General features: G+C 46.7%; 1 protein-coding gene across 1 annotated transcript; it reads right to left on the reverse strand.

The window, feature by feature from the left end:
* Positions 1-1,616: 1,616 nt before the first annotated feature.
* On the reverse strand, positions 1,617-15,508 carry LOC113454743 (major histocompatibility complex class I-related protein 1-like). The gene is made up of 6 exons (XM_087928392.1): positions 15,010-15,508; positions 11,459-11,734; positions 8,078-8,353; positions 6,419-6,700; positions 4,271-4,360; positions 1,617-3,255 (listed from the first exon to the last, which is right to left on the reverse strand). Exons 1-6 carry the CDS (start codon positions 15,077-15,079, stop codon positions 3,113-3,115), a joined length of 1,137 nt encoding a protein of 378 aa, XP_087784518.1. The 5' UTR covers positions 15,080-15,508; the 3' UTR covers positions 1,617-3,112.
* Between the last annotated feature and the right edge of the window lie 1,876 nt (positions 15,509-17,384).

Raw genomic sequence — 17,384 nt, forward strand, 5'->3', positions numbered from 1 at the left:
TATTGGAACAGATGGGCTTTGCCAGAAAATTTATTCAAGCACTAGAAGCCATATATGATAAGCAAACGGCAAAAGTAATGATAGAGGGAGAGTTTAATTAATATAAGAAAAGGCACAAGACAAGGATGCCCATTATCACCTTTGTTATTTGTATTGACTTTGGAAGCGCTGAATAGAAATATTAGAGAGGATCCAAATATAAAAGGAATGAAAATTAAGAAGGAGGAATTTAAACTGCAAGCCTTTGCGGATGATTTGGTTTTTATTCTGGAAGATCCTCTAGAAACAGCTTTAAAACTATTGGAAAAGATAGAGATGTATGGTGAGATGGCGGGTCTGAAAATAAACAAAGATAAAACAAAGATTTTGACAAAGAATATGTTACTAAAACAAAGAGATGACCTGGCAGACTTATTGAAAATTCAAGTTACGAATAAGGTTAAATATCTGGGGATACATTTGACGTCAAGATGTACTACATTGAAAGAGAATAACTATATTAAACTTAAACAACAGATAGCATTTGATTTGAAGAAATCGGAAAAGTTAAAATTGTCATTTTTAGGTAGAATTTCAACAATCAAGATGAATATTTTACCCAGAATTTTATATTTTTTTCAAACCATACCAATTAGACTTGGTAAAGATTATTTCGAAGAATTAAATAAAATTGTGTTGAAGTTTGTATGGCAAGGTAAGAAAGCCAGAAAATTAAAACTTCTACAAGATGCTAGAATTAGAGGATTTGGCCTTCCGAACTGGGAGTTGTACTACCAAGCTGCAAATTTAATGTGGGTTAAAGAATGGATAACATTAAGAAAGACCAGATTGTTGGCATTAGAAGGACATGATTTATTACTGGGATGGCATGCTTTTCTGTGGTATAAGGGAACTAAATCGCAGGGCTATTTTAGAAGGCACTATATAAGGGAGTCTTTATGGTTGAACTGGGAGAAAATTAAGAGAAAATGTTATTTGAAAATCCCAGTCTGGTTATCAACTATTGAAGCCTTTTCTTATCCTATAATATATGAGAAGGAACAAACAGTTAGATATGGGGAAATATTGGATGAAAAGAGTGAACTTAAAACAATACAAAAACTAGAAGAACAAGGCATAAAGATGAATTGGTTTTCATATGCGCAAATACATCCAAGATATCTTATAGATTCTAAAATGGAGGGATTTTATGATAAATTGACTGATTTAGATAGGATTTTGACAGGTACTGATGAAAAAGTGATTAAAAAATTAATTAAAAATTAAAAAATTTGTTGGAAATTACATTAGAGGAGGAACAAGTTAAAGAAACGATGATTGTTTGGGGGAAGAATTTTGGATATGGGATTGATTTGGAGAAATGGGAAAAATTGTGGTCTCAAAATTATAAAATGACAATGTCAACAGCTTATAAAGAAAACTTGTATAAGATGTTTTACAGGTGGCATTTCCCCCCGACAAGAATTGCAAGAATGTTCAAGAACAAATCTGAAAAGTGCTGGAAATGTCATCAGATACCGGGCGCATACTACCATATGTGGTAGACTTGTGAGGATGCTAGAAAATACTGGACTAAAATTTGCATATGGTTGGAAAAAATGACAAAGACATATAGATTTGAAGCCAGAGATTGTTTTATTGGGAATCTTACCTGATACATATAATAAAAATTTGAAGTATTTGATTGTAAACGTATTAATAGCGGCTAGGATTGTATTTGCTAAAAACTGGAAGAGAGAAAATTCCATCAGAGGAAGAAATTATTAAGAAAATACTGGATTGTGCTGAAATGAGTAAATTGATATTTGAAATTAGAGAACAAGAAAATAAACAATTTTATGAAGTTTGGGATCTTTTTTATTAATGGTTAGATAATAAAACATAATAATAGAACATTTAGATTTAGGATTTTTTTTATATTATTTTTATAAAACTTTATTAAGATAGATTTGGTATGATCTTACGATTCATTGCAGAATAAATTAAGTAAATTATAGTTATCTCGTTAAAGTATGAGTTAATAAAATTACAGATAAATGATTTCTTAGTGATGATATTGGGTTATACAATTATTGATTGATAATATGAGTTATGTAATATTATATTAGCGTTTAGGAAATGGATGCACAAAAAAAGTGGTAAACCAACTGATACACTGTTTATAAATTTATGAAGGATGATGTTTTTATGTTGTATGTCTTATGTTGTTTTGTTTGTTGTTAAAATTAAAAAAAAAAACTTAAAAAAAAAAAGCCTTGTGGACTTCCACTCCCAGAATTCCTCCTCCAGTCATGTTAGCTCAGGGATTCTAGGAGTGGAAGTCCACAAGCCTTAAAGAGGCCAAGTTTGAAGGCCCTTGGTTGAAAATTTGAGAAACACTGAGCGGCTGCTTCTTCTTCCTCCCCCTCCCCCCCTCCCCCAATTTCCCTCTTGATCTCATTCCCGCAGCGCTTTCACTTTTCTTGCCACAATTTATTGTTTGGTGCGAAGAAGCCTCCCCGGTTGAGCAACTGCCTGCCTTGAACCAGCCTTCGCTGGAAACCGTCCAGAATCTCCCCCTCCAAATTCCCCCCCTTTCCCCAGCCTCTCTTCTCCCACTGCAGCCGGTCTGTTTTCTCCAAGCTTCTTCCTTTCACTTTGGCTTCTGGGAAAGTGGCTGTTTGGAGGGTGGTTTCCAGCGCCGGGCGGGAGTTTATTTCATTTATTTGTTTGTTATTTATTTCTCAATCTCTTACAAGATAATAGGTATAAGAATAAACACGAGTATGAATACAGGAAATAGATACGAATAAATGGGGGCAATAGGACAGGGACGGGAGGCATGACGGTGCACTTATGTACAAGCCCCTCACAGGCCTCTTAGGAGAGGGGTCAGGTCAATCGTGGTTAGTTTGAGGTTAAAGGAGTGGGGGGTTAGAGGATGTAACCGCAGAGTCAGGTAGTGCATTCCAAGCATTGACCACTCGGTTGCTAGAGTCATACTTGAGTTTGAAGCGGTTTACATTGAGTTTGCATCTTATTGTTTACACTGAGTTGCGCCAAGACCGGCCTTCCAGCCCTGGCGGTTCAGTTTGAACCAGCTGCCGTGTGCGGAGGAGCCTTCCTGCTCTCTTCAATCCCCTTCTCGGAGTTCCCCCTGCACGTAGATCACGGCCGGCTGCTTTTTCCCAACGGCTCCTCGCCGCCTCTTCTCTGCAGATGAGGGAAAGCACTGCGGACTCCGCGAGAAGGTCCTCTCCCGCCGATAAATCCACCCTTAGCAAAGCAGATAACCGATAATCAGAGTTGGAAGGGACCTTGTAGGTCATCTAGTCCACCCCCCGCCAAAGCTTATTTTTATTTTTAATGTTATTTACTTGTCAAACCTGTACAAGATAACAAGTGTAAGCAGGAGTGGGATTCTACCAGTTTGTACCTATTCGCTAGAACCGGTTGTTAACATTCTATGCAGTTCGGAGAACCGGTTGTTAGAAGAAATTATTGGCCTAATCCTGTAAGGAAGGCAGGAAGGAAACATTCTGGTCTTGCTTACAGAAACTGCCTCTCCATTAACCCTTATTACATTCTTGGCAGAACTAGACTTCCTGTCTCAGGAACTTCTCTGGAGATTTTTTCCCCCCTTCTTTGCAGGCACCTTGCTTGTGTGGAGTGACCATTCAAAGTTACAATGGCACTGAAAAAAGTGACTTATGACCATTTTTCACACTTACAACTGTTGCAGCATCCCCACAGTCATGAGAGGCCAGGAGAGGAGATGCATGCCTCGATGTGAGTGCTATTGAGTTGGAGGCCTGTTCCAAGTTGGAAATTGACAAAATCCACCAGAGATAATCCAAACTCTCCCTCCATGGGAGGAAGAACTCTAGCAGATACTTCACAGACCCCTTGTCCCATTTATAAGGACAGAAAGATCTTCAAAATGCAAATGTATCTCCTGATTTGCCCCAAGAGAGACCTGCTGCCTCCGAGATGGATGGAGGGGAATTGGGGGAAGCAGCAGCCGCAGCAGCTGGGAGGGGAGGGAGATTTTCATGGAAATCCTTCTCTGCTGCTCTTTGACCAAATTCTTCCAAAGGGACGGAACTGGGAAGCCTCTTCCCAACTCAGGAGAAGACAGGACTGCCTGAATCTCAGACTCAGCTGAAGGGAGACGGGAGTCCCAGCGAGAGGCTGAGATCTCAGAGGGCTACGAAACAGGACAGAAGGAAGCCCAGGAGAAGCTCCCCAAAGGGGGTCCTTCCATCACCCCCCCTCAAAAAAAGACACTTACTGAAGAATACCAGGATCCCAGCAATCACAACCGCCAGGACAAGAGCAGCCACAACGCAGCCGATGATGATCCCCAGGTTGGATTTTGGTTCTGAATTGGGAGAAAGAGCAGATCACTGAAGGAGAAGGCCAAACAATCTTCCCAAGAGAGACCTAAAGAAGTGATAGCTGGAAGTACCCAAAATTAAAATCTCCATGGGCTCATTTTTGTGTCCCTCTCAAGGTAACATGAAGGCGCCCTGCTAACCGTTGTTAGAGGACGTGTCCTCCTGACGCTGCCTCCTTCTCCCACCAGCCCAGCATGAAGGCAGCTGACTCCATATTTGGCTTTTCGACTCAAAAGCAGCCCTTTGCCACCTTGTGACTCTCAGCACCTTACAAAACAAAAACTTCACCAAGACAATAAAATAAACAAAATTTGTTAAACAAAAAAACATTTTGGTTCTTTTTATAGGCTGCCCCAATAAGTCCTGACTCGGAGGGGAATTGGGCAGATCTGTACGCTATTTTTTCTACCGTTTGAGTGTTTGCATTTTATTATTTGAAGTAAAATAATTCATATCACCTAACCTTTTTTTTTTAAGTGCACACTTTCATTTTTTTGGCCAGTCCAGGAATAACATAAAATTGTATTTTGTGCTTCCAGAATGTCAGAATGAAAATGGAAAAGGCTGATATTCAGCTTCTGGACGGACCCACAAACGGCAGAAATAGAATAATGGAATAACAGAGTTGGAGAGGACCTTGGAGGTCTTCCAGTCTGACCCCCTGCTCAAACAAGAGGCCCTAAACCATTCCAGACAAGTGGCTCTCCAGTCTCTTCTTAAATGCTTCCAGTGATGGAGCAACCACAACTTCTGAAGGGAAGCCATTCCTCTCATTAATTGTCCTCCCTGTCAGGAAATTTCTCCTCAGTTCTAGGTTGCTTCTCTCCTTGTTTAGTTTCCACCCATGGCTTCTTGTCCTGCCCTCAGGAGCTTTGGAGAATAGCTTGACTGCCTCTTCTTTGTGGCAGCCCCTGAGATTTTGGGACGTATCATGTCACCCCCCGTCCTTCTTTTCATTAAACCAGAAATGCCCAATTCCTGCAACTGCTCTTCATAGATTTTGGCCTCCAGGCTCCTAACCATCTTTGTTGCCCTTCTCTGCACTTTTTCCAGAGTCTCAACATCTTTTCTATATCGTGGCAACCAAAACTGGATGAAGAATTCCACAGATGGTCTCACCAAGGCATTATAAAATGGTATTGCTTGGGGGGGGGAGGGGGAGGTTTGAGGAGAGAACTTTAAATTTTAATTTCTTTTGCACAAAATTCAGGAGTCCCATTGAATAGCAATCAGGCCACTTGTGAATTTGGTGCTTGCTATAAACAACAACAAAAATAAAAGGAATATTTTATTTTGCCTGGGATATCAGCATAACAATTACATTTGAATATTTCCTGTATTGTGGTGAGAATCATCAATTGAATTTGAATTTTGCCACTTTGGAAGTCCAGTATACGTTAAGGACACTTCTGAGCATATACAGAACGCTTTGAAAGAGGGCTTTTTTTCCTTGGGTTTTATGCTGAGCCTCAGGAATTCACATATCAGATCATAAAATAAGGTGCAACTTCTTTCTTAAGAGCAGCAACACACAGTGACCTCTTGACCTTCAAAGCAGGAAACCCTGTTAGTCTCTGATGACAATAAAACTCAGACTTCTTAGCCTCTTTTCTGACTCCTGATGCATCAGTCCAGCCACTCTCTGCATTTCCTGAAGTCGGCTGCAGTGCATCCATTTTAGTCAAAATTTGCCTTCAGAAAAGGGGCAACCAGACTCCTCCTGATTCTTGTACTTTAGGAATTGTGAACAAAAGGAAATCTGTTTCTGGTGCTGGGGTCAAGGAACGGGGAAGGCCTAAGAGAGGATCTGAGGGCATTTCATGAGGATCGGCCAACTCTTGGGATGGGACTCTGTACTTTCCATCCCCTGAAGTCAGTTCTGTGCTCTGGTCCCTGCAGCTGCCCCAGCCTCAAACACTGGAAAAACCAAGGGATGAAAGCTCAGGTTTGCTCACACCTGGACACATCTGGGGCCAGATTCCTCTCCCACCACCTCCCAGCCTACCAAAGAGCCCAGCCTTCCCCTCCCTGCAGCCTCTCACCTTCCAGGGCCAGGTCCAGAGGCTCCTGCAGGCCGTCGTGCTCCACGTGGCACCGATAGCGGCCCCTCTCTTTGGGGTCGATCCGGATGCTGAGCCAGTAGTGGTAGGTCCCATCCGCGTTGGGGGCCAGAGACCCATGGAAGGTCTCCTCCAGCCAGACCTCCCCGTCCCTCCTCCAGGAGGCATCGATCTCCCTGGGGTAGAAGCCATCCAGGCGGCAGATGTGCGTCTCCATCCCATCCTCCACCTCTGTCTTGCTTCTCACTGTCACCGCTGGGGGCTCTGCAGAAACGGCACCCCCAGAATTAACTCTCAGCCCCTCCAGAGCTTGGAAGGGGGGTGAGAAACGTGGAAGGGCAGGAAAATCTCCCAGCACTTAGTTTTAACCCCAGGATTTAAACTTCACACCTGCAGCATCTCCAAGAGTTTCAGGAAATGCTCCAAATCTGGAAATTGATCAACCACAAGAACCACAAGATTTTCCCAAATTGAGGGTCCAAGGAAATTCCTCTCTGGCTGCTTTGAACTCTGACTGATCTTGGGCTGCTCCCTTCAGGGGAGGGAGAGTGGAGATGGTCTTTTAAGTTCCCTTTCAAGGCAACCACAACAACACAGAAGTTGCTCCCTACTTCTTGGTTCCTCTTCTGCTCCCCAGAATCTGAGGCTGCTCCAGGCCTCTTTCCAAGGGACACAACCACAATGTTGTGAGCAAGAGAGCCGGAATCAGAGGAAAAAGGGGCTCAGGGATTTCGGAATTTCTCACTGATCTGTCTGGAAGACAGATTTTGTCTCTCAAAAGGGGGAGGAGGGCAGAGGGAGGTGATGCCAATGGAAGAGAGAGAAGGTCCCCCCTGGCAGGGAGGGGCTGCTGGCAATCTGGGGGGGAGGGAGGATTCCCCCATTGATCCTAATCTCAACCAGCAGATCCTGGAGGGATCAAAGAGCCAAGAGGGGGAGGGGTGATCTAGATGGGGAATTAATAACAAATGACAGGAAAAGGTTATAATGTGACCCCCTGTGGGGGGAGGGGGTGTTCCTGAAGGGGGGGAGGGGGCCGTTTTGAGGAAAGAGTCACCAAGTCAGAATTGAGGGAACCTGTTTGAGGTTGAAGAGAAAGATCTACAAAAACTATGGGGGATCCCCCCTCCCTGGAAAGAGAACCCCTCATCCATGGGCTTCTTTGCCCAAGTGGGGGCTCTGATGATGTCTTACGAAGGGCGGAAGAGGAGCCCCCACAATGGTGGGCATGGGAGGCCCCCCAATCGGGTGCAAGACTGGGAGGGAGCCCCCTGTGGGATGTGGGGGGAAGGAGAGTTCATGGGGGGAGATTCAGGGAGCCCATCACTCTTGACTACCGTTGGACTAATGGGGGTTTCCCTGAATAGCCCCAAATGGTTGCCTCATTGTGGGCAGTGAACGGGACACCCGGAAGGGCTTTTCCTGCCAGGGAGAGGCTACATTTCCTGGTCCACCGAATGGCTGCCTGGCAATGGGAACCAAACGGGGCTTCCCGTGTCCTGCAAGAGGGGCTGGAAGGGGAGGAGGAGGAGGATTCCCACCAGGGCAAACAGGCTCCAGACAAGGGACCCAAAGGGGCTGAATGTGTCAGAGAAATCCGGCCATCAAGGAGGAAAGTCCAGCCTGGATCCAGATGCTCACCTGTCCTCAGCAGCATCTCCTTCCCGTAGGACAGGTGCTTCTTTATCCAGTCAATGCAGATTTCCTCCAGGTAGGACTTCGCTCCCTGATTAAATACTGGATCAGCATCCAATTTCCTCTTGGTGATCTGGGCCTGGGGGACGGGAGCCACCCAGGTGAGGGTATCCTTCTCGAAGGTGAGGAAGGTCCTCCCTTCGTAGCCAAACTGTATAAACCCTCCATTACTCTTGTTTGCCTGGAGTTCGCAGCCATACATGCTCTGTATTATGTGAAGGCCTGAAATAGGGACAAGATGATGGTTTGGGGAGTCCTGAAGATAGGCAGAGACCCTCCCTCCCTGCAGGGACCTTGACACAGGCACTGACACCCCCATTTCCTCCCTAGAGTTCAAGGGAAAGAAAGCCCCCATCACTAGCCGCCCTTCTCCCCTCCCTCGACCCCCCTCCCTGCATTTCCCCCCCAGGATGGAGCCCCTGAACCTCCCCAGGAAAAAGGAGAAGCTGGAAAAGACAGCAGAGGATCCCAAGGGAGACCCAGAAAAGGGGGAGTCACAGAATGAACGGAGGGACGGAGACATTTCCTTCTTTCCTTCTGCTGTTCCTCTGCAGGGGAGACTCTTGGGGGGAAAGGAAGGGATCCCACAGAGAGAGAAAAGTTGCCTGAATCTCCGGCTGCTAAGAGGGACTGAGAATCTCATGGCCTCAAAGAGGATCTGGTCGATCTACTCAAAAGGTTGCAGGGATCCCTGTGACCATAAATCTTGGTCTATGTGCACAAATAGCACCATCACAAGGGCTGGTTCCCACTTTGGCCTAACCTGAAACAAACCAGGGTTTAGTGCAAAGAGGGAATGAAGCCTCGGAGGGACACAAAGGAATATTTTCCTCAGCCGCAGCAGCAAGTGGCCCAGTCTGATCTGGACACCCAAAGGGTTAATGGCCTTTGAAAGGAGCTTGAAGTTTACAGGCTCTGCAAGGCCCTGGAGCAGGTATTTCGTCTTCAAGTGAACAGATTCTTGGATTTAAGGAGAACACTGGATGTTTGAAAAACCAAAAAAACCAAATGGAAATCCTGAAATGTTTCTACTTCTGTTTGGCCTTGAGAGAGAGAAAGGACGCCAGAAACTCTCAAATCTAAGGAGAAACTACCTGTAAGTACAGTTGACCTAAACTGACAGGTCCTTTCCCTCCCTTTCCACACCCAGGAACGACGGGTGAGGGATCCTTTCTCTGAATCTTCTGCTCAGCCTGAGAAATTCCCTTTGGAGGAAGAGGAAGATCCTCGTGAGCTGCAGTCTGATCCTTCCCTCGAGAGGAGATTCCCTGATCTCCCCATGGGAAAAATAGTTCTGGATTTCTGCCCAAGAAGAATCTCCTGCCATTCACAGGAAGGCCCAAAATATTTGGCTGCTGTTTTCAACTCCTGACAACAAGCTCAGTCTTATTTCAGAAGCATCAAAAGCAAAGAATGAAATTGTCTTATTCCACTTGAAGATAAAAATCTGTATTTTCTTATCTCAAATTTGGCACAGATTTGAATATTTGTGCAGGAAAAAGAAAGCACAGGGATCACATTGAAAAGGCAAGTTTCCTTTTTTTATATTTAGTGTAAGAACACTATTAATGCATCTCTTCAGGTCTATGCATGAAACAATTTCAGCCCATCTTTGAGCCTGGATGTTCAGGGCTTCCCTGAGGCCTGAAAAATAGTTCAAGGGTTCCTCCAGGGTCAAAAGGTTGAGGAAGGCTGCTTAAGAGGGGCTAAAACACATTTATATTTAGAACTGCCGTGAAGAATATCAGAAATCACTTCTTTATGTCTTTTTTCTTTATTTATTTTCTTTAATTGTTTTCTTTTCTTGTTTCATTTGATTTCCTTGTTTTATCTCCTTTACTTTAGGTTACTTTCTATTAGTCTTTGTTTTTTTGTTCAAAAAGTTTAATACAAATTTTATAAAAAATTTAAAGGGCAAACAGGATATCAGGGATCATCAAAATAGTATTGAAAACACAGAGAGGCTAATGTCAAAAACCGTTACATGAATTCAAGGGTGCCTCCACATCTGGAATATTCTCTGCAGTTTCTGCTCAAAAGACCCCAGAAAAGGACCGGAGGGAGCTGGGGAAGGTCCAGAGGAGGCGACTCAGGCGATGGGGGGGTGGAAGGAGCCTCCCTTTGAGGGAAGGTTGGGACCTTTGGGGCTCTTTAGCCTGGAAAGGAGGCTCCCCTCCACTCTGGCCGGCCTCCTTCCTCCTTCCTCCACCAGGGGGAGCCCTCTGGGTGCAGCTCTGCTCCCCTGGGAGGCCAGCAGGGGGCCTGGAGGGATCTGGGGGGATCCTGGGGGATCAGGGGCAGGACTGGATGAGCTCTGGGGTCTCCCTGGAGGGGGGGGGAGGAAAAGGCCGGGGCTGCCCCTCCTTGGGATGAAAGGAGGGGAAATGGCTGAGGTTTGTGGAGAAGCTTTTCCTCAGCCGAAAGCAGCCTATCGTTACACCCAGATTTCCTTGCACCCCTTTCCTAAATAAGGTTCCTTGAAGGGGAATCTTGTCCACCCCAAAAGATGGCAGAAGTGGTGGGGAGGGGCTGCTGAAGGAAGAGTCTCCCCCCCTCCAGGGCAGCCCCACCAAGAGGGCAGGGCAGGAGTCCAGCCTGAGGGACCAAGGATGGGAAGCCATGAAGGCCCTGAGAGACTCTTGCAGGGCCCCAAATGGAGGTTTGTTTCTTTTCTCTCTTTCCCCCTCAAGATTGGGAGGATCCTGGCCCTGTGACCCCCCTCCAAGAGCCCCCCACCCCATTTGGGCCTCCTGGCCTCTCCTCCCACCTGGAGGATGAGAAGAAGCTCCTGGCATTCGGGCCCCACTCCTCCCTCCAACAAGGGGGGAGGAAAGGGATCTAGTCTCCCCAGGTGGATCTCCACCTGATCCCTCATTTCTCTGGGGTGGAAACAGACAGAAGGACGAGGACCTGCTTCCCCCAGGATCTCCTTAGGATCCCCCTGCCCCTTTTTTTGGGGGGGGGGAGACTTGTGATTCCCTTCCTCCCCCACAGCAGGAGATCCACTAAGGACCCTCCGTCTTCCATGGGGGGAGGGGAGAATTTGGCCCCCTTTTTACCTCAGTTTATATCAATATCCATGTCAACATTCAGACAGACAGATGGATAAATTGAAACACGTTTTCATTAACTGCAGTTGGAAGAAAATGTCAGCTATGGAGGCAAGGACAATCTTATATTGATTAAAATAAAAGAATAAACATCTAAAAAAAGACTTTTTAAATGGTGTGGAGGCTGCTTTTCCCTTTGAAGGGACCCCCCCTCCCCCCCTCTGGTTCCTGGGGAGGGGAATATGGGGCCGGAGGAGCCACCAGACCCATCACTCACCTTCGCTCTGATTGTAGCGATTCCTCAGAGTCTCCAGGTCGACTCTGAACGCCTCCTCAGCGCCACGAAAATTCCGGGTGTTTATGTCCCTGTATTGGGGATGCTCCTTCCCCACCTTCTCCATCCAAGAGACTCGAGGCTGCATCCTCCGGCTGTGGCTGTCGTAGTGAACAAAGACCTGACCGTCCACGTACCCCACACCGACAAACTGGGGCAGCCCCTGACTGGGGTCTGAGATGGAGGTGTAGAAATACTTCATGGAGTGGGAGGAGGCGCCTGGAAGGGACCCAGAGAGGCAGAGTTAGGGGGCTTCAGTCAAGGGCCCTGATCCCACGGAGGCTCCCACCTGAGGCTCTGGGGAGGAAGGAGGAAGAGGAAGAAGAGAGATGGGGGGGGCAGAGGAGGAAGGGGGAAGGAAGGGGGAGATGGTGGGAGAGGAGGCAGGAGGTGGAATGAGGGAGCGACTGAGAGGGAGAGAAGCAGCTTCTGGAGGGGCTGAAGGGTTGGAGGGCAGGGAAGGGCTTCCCCTGCCCCCAATTGTGCCCTCCCCTCTTCCACCAAGGCCTCCCTCAAACCCCCTTCTGGCCTGCTCAGTCTGTGCCCCAAGGAGGCTGCAGTGGCCCCACAGGGAAAAGGGCGGATTCCCCACCAGAAGCTCAAAAGCAGCAGGAAATCCCACCTGGACACCCCAAATTTCCATTCACAGGAAAAAAAAAAGGGGGCTCTAAGAGGCCAAAGTGGGTGGTTTATAGCGGCAGATATTAGGGGAGATTTTATAAAACGGGGAGGGGAAGGGAGAGCCACGGGATCCTTAGGGAAACCCAAAAGGGGGAAGGCAAAGGGAAAGGAGCAGCAATGAAGCCACGGAGACCCCAGATCTTCCTCCTGTCCCCCTTCCCATCGCTGGAAAATCCCCCTCCCCTCCCAGAGTTCAGTCCTCTGAGCAGGAATCGGCCTTGAACCCAGGACTCAGAGGGGCTCCCCTCCTTCCACAGAGAATTTCACTGGGATTATCCCAAAATTGCTTCATTTCAGAAACCCAGTTAGGGCCCTGAAACCATCATCCACGGACGCTTTCCATTGGACCGATTTCCTCTGAATCTCACCCTTCACTTTCCCAGAAGCCGCTCTGAATCCTGTCCTCCTCTGGGGCTGATCCTGCACTTTGTCAGGCAGAAATGCCCCTCAGCCAACTTGGGAGGGGATTGTGATCCTGGCTACTCAACTCTGCCCATGATCAGTGAGTGGAAGGTAAAGGCCTAAATCGGAGTTCCTCAGACTCAGCCATTTGGACTTCAATTCCCAGAATTCCCCTCACCCTATAGAAACCCAGGGGGCCTCTCCACCCTGCCCCCACTGGGCCTGATTGGGAGTTCCTGCTGAAAACACCCATGTGTTTTTGGGGGGCTCAGCTGGGGTCCTCTCCCTAAACTCATCCTCTGTGGGGAGGGTCCTGTCACCTTTCAAGCCCCTCTGGTGAACCAAAGATTAAACACAGAAAATTATTTCACTTTCCATCATGCAAACTCCTGACTGGGGATCATCCGAGTTTTTCCAGCCCTTCCTTGGAGGACAGGCTCAATTCACAAGACATGAAACTTTACTAACAAGGAGGGAAAAATCACATTAAGTCACCGTTTAGTTTCCATTGTCCAAATACAAACAGGGAAGAGACTCTCAGGCTGCCCAATGAACAGAAAAAAACAGCTTCTAAGCAGGTTAAAAGAATCAAAAGAAAATAAAATGAATAAAATGCTGCTGGGAAATCGATTCAGCTGGAAAATCCCCAAGGCCCCTTTTTGGTGTCCATTCTGAAAGCTCTTCAGGTCAGAAATTCTTCCAGGGCACCCAAGATTTTAAAGAACTTTTTCATGATCGTTCATGGGATTTATTTGGGCAGAACCAGGGTCTGCATACAAAAGGGCAGGACCTCCAAAGCCCAGAGAAATAAATGCAGGTAGTCCTCGACTTATATGACCATAATTGAGCCCATATTTTTTTGTTGCTAAGTGAGATATTTGTTAAGTGAGTTTTTTCCTCCATTTTACAAATTTTCTTGCCACAGTTGTTAAATGAATCGTTGCAGTTGTTAAATAAATAACCTGGTTGTTAAGTGAATCTGGCTTCTCCATGGACTTTGCTTGTGAGAACGCTGCAAAAGGGGCTCATGTGATATGGGGAGACTGCGACCGTCATAAATATGAACCAGTTGCCCAGCATCCAAATCTCGGTCACATGACAATAAGGATGCTAAAATGGTCATAAGGGTAAAAAATGGTCACCATACTGTCGCTTTTTTTTTAAAGGCATTGCAACTTTGGTCACTAAATGAACTGTTGTAAGTCGAGGACTGCCTGTAGTCCCACTGCCCATTCCCTCCACTATGGCCTCCCAGTCACTCCCAGTCCAAGGCAAAGGCCTGGGCCTCCTTCTTCCTGCTCCTCCCCACAATCCCAGGGGCTTCTCAGAGCTTTTGGGGAGAGGGATCCCAGATCCACTTCCTGCTCTGGGGAGATTTCGGAATCCAAAAGGGATCACAGAATTTCCCTAACAGAAGGAGGGGGGATCGGACTCTCCGTGATCCAGAACCGGCTTCTTCCCCTTCTGGGGCTGAGCAGCGATTCATTTCATGGTCACCATCCAGAGGTGTTTTTCTCTCTTCTTTTACCTCCAAGACAGTTTATTTAATCCTTAAGATCCTGCCAACTTTTTTAATGTCTTTTGAAAAGTTGCTGTATTAATAATTTCTCAGAGCAAACAGCCAGGAACACCCCAAGTTCCAGAATACTAAGGAATAATTATATATTTTAAATATTTTTTAATTTTGCAAACTGCCCCATGTTGGCAGCTTCTGAAATGGAAGAAGGAACCTCGTGGGAGGCAAATCTCTGCCTTTCCCAGAATAAATCTCGGGGGGTATTTTGGGTTTAGGATCACGGGGTGATGTTGGGGACCAGGAGAAAGTGACAATCAGGAAGGAGGAATATTTAGGGAGATTATGAAGAAGGGCTTCTCTCCAGACTCTCATCCTGCTGCATTCACAGGACAACCTTGACCCCATCGCTCCACTGCACCGGCATCTGCCAAGACACGGATCCGATGGGAGAAACCAGCCGGTTCCTCCCAGCGCCAGAAGCCCCAAAGAGCCCCAAAGCCCCCAAAGGCAGGAAAGGCGACCCAGGCGGAGGGGGTTGGGCGAAGGCAGCCAGGAAGTTCGGGATCTGCCCGGATCCCCTGCAAACGCCGCTTTCCGACAATCGCCACTTCGGGGAGGGAAAGAACGGCGCTTGGGGCGCCAGGTAGACTTGACGGACACCTGGAGGGGCCACCCTTGTCCTGTTCCCCGGGGGCTCTCCTGGGGTTGGGGGAGCAGCAGGGTCCCCCAACGTTTTGGGACCTAACCAAACAAGGGCCACGGGGGGAGGAGCGGACTGGAAAGAGGACCGAATCAGGGACTCTATTTCTGCGGATAAACTTTTGGGGGCGGAGAGAGAAAGAGTCCCGGGAAGGAAAAAGGGGCCGGATCTCCCGAAGGCCCCAAAGGGACTCACCAACGCAGCTCTCCCGGAGGGCGACCGCCAGCAGCACCAGGAGCCCGAGGGACGCCGAGCGCAGAGCCATCCTGGCCGGGACCCTCAAGCAGCCCCGGATCTCCTGGACAGGCGCAGGCAGAGAAAGACGCGCCCCGCCTGAGCAACTGCGCAACAACCCAGAGAGAGGCCGCGATTGGCCAGGCTCAACCAGTAGAAAAAAAGTATCCCCGTGTCGTCATTGTTGCTAGGCAGACGTCCAGGCGCCACCGGCCAGAGAGGAGGGAAAGGAAAGCGAAAGTGCCATCAGGAAATCCCCTTCCAGATGCATCGTTTTTGTTTCTCCGCCAAGTGTCTCCCACCGACCCCAATCCCCTTTTAGCACTTATCTTCTGAAAAACGCCGCAGTCTTGGGATCAAAAGAGGGAGAGCAGCATCAAGAGAACCGGAGAAATGGGGATCCCAGTTTATGGGGCCCAAGTGAGACCCCCCTCCCCCCCGAGTGCCGGACCCACTTCCGGTCTCCAGGAGTCCAGCAAGAGGCGGAGAGCCTGGAAAGAGCGCAGGGAGGAGCAAGAGAGAAGATGGAGGGAGGCTGAAGGGAAGGAGGAACCGTCGGGAGAGCCGGGGAGGCCCAGCCTGTGGAAGAGAGGAATGGAGGCTGGGTGTTTAGGGCCTGTTAACCGTCTTCCAGCCCTTGAGGGGCTTTCCCAGAGAAGAAGAAGGGAAGGACCTCTTCTCCAAAGCCCCAGAGGGCAGGGCAGGAAGGAAGCCATGGGTGGAAGCTTCCTCAAGAGAGATCCAACCTAGAAGTCAGGAGAAGTTTTCTAACAGTGAGAACAATTAATCAGTGGAATAATTTACTTCCTATGAATTGTGGCTGCTCCCTCACTGGAAGTTTCCAAAAATAGACTGGGGAACTGTGAGGCTGGGATGGTATTAGGTCTCCTCCTGCCTGGATCTGAGGGGTGGACTAGGAGACCTCTGAGGTCCTTTCTAGCCCTATGATTCTGTGTTTTACCTCAGACTCCCCAAAGGATCTTCGCTCTGGATAAAAATGCTCAAAGGCTTCTTTTGTGGCCTCTTCAAGGCGAAGATATTCCTTTCTAGGGAAAAACGGCAGACGGATCAAACACAGCATATAAATTCCCTGTTTCTTTTTCTTCTTTGGGGAAGCCATGAATCTTTAGGAAGCTTCAAACTCTTCCCTTTTCCCACCGTAAACAAAGATGGCTGCTCCTTCCTTTTCCAGTTCTTCTGGAGACTCCTTGGACTCAAATAATAAATCTCTCTTCCGATTACAGTTGTTATTATGACTCCCAAATTCAGCTGATTTTATATTTCCTATGATGAACAGCTTCAGAATCTTTTGCTTTCTTCTGCAGTCACCTTTCCCCTGAGCATGTACAGAGTGGAAATTAGGCCCTGTCTATTTGGAAGAGGAGGGGATAGCTTGATAGCTCAGGAATATCAAATATAGAACATAAAAGAATGTAAATCTTTGTACGCTACCGATTTTGTGATTTTGTTATTTCTTCCCCAGACCTTTTCCCATTCTATTAAGGTGATACTACGTCCTATGTTCCTATTCCAGGCTATCATGTTCCCTTTAACAATTTCTTCCTCTAATTCTACCTCTAATAAATAATTATAAAATTTTGTTATGTTTTTTTTGCCTGATCCTAATAATATTTTATCTAATTGCTGGAGTTAATTATTAATTCCAAATTCTTTCTTGTCCTGTTTGTATCTACTTCAAATTTGAGGATATGCCCACAGATCAATTTTTAACCCGTGACCTTGGAGGTCTTGCCACGATTTCAGATTTCCTTGCGTATCTAATAGATCCTTATATTTAAACATTTTAGTAATATCCAAATTATTTGGGTGAATCGTTGCCTCCATTGTTGAGATTCAGATTGGTATCTTTAAATAGTGTTTTTTCCCTATTTTCTTCCAATTGGTCAATAATGAATCTCTTGATTAGATGTCTGTGAAAATATTTCTGGCTATTTTTCCCAATCTCCCATTAAAAAATGCCTATAAAATGTTTTATAGGTGGCACCCCAATATGAATCCAAACTTCTGGAAATGCAAAAAAAAGAAGGAACTTTCTTCCATATGTGGTGGTCTTGTACAGAAGCTCAAAACTATTGGCAGAAAATTAGAAATTGGCTGGAGGAAATGAAGAGAACAAGCTGAATTTAAACCAGAGTCCTTTCTATTAGGAATTTTTGATAAAGAACTACCAAAAAAAGTGAAATATATAATAATACATATTTTGACAGCGGCCAGATTGGCTTTTGCACAATGTTGGAAACAGCCTCATGTTCCATCAGAGGAGATGATTATTCAACAAATTTCAAGTTGTGCAGAAATGGTCAAATTAACCTTGG

The sequence above is a fragment of the Pseudonaja textilis genome, chromosome 2, assembly GCF_049901715.1.
Source record: "Pseudonaja textilis isolate UNSWEBS1 chromosome 2, rPseTex1.2, whole genome shotgun sequence".
Taxonomy (NCBI): domain Eukaryota; kingdom Metazoa; phylum Chordata; class Lepidosauria; order Squamata; family Elapidae; genus Pseudonaja; species Pseudonaja textilis.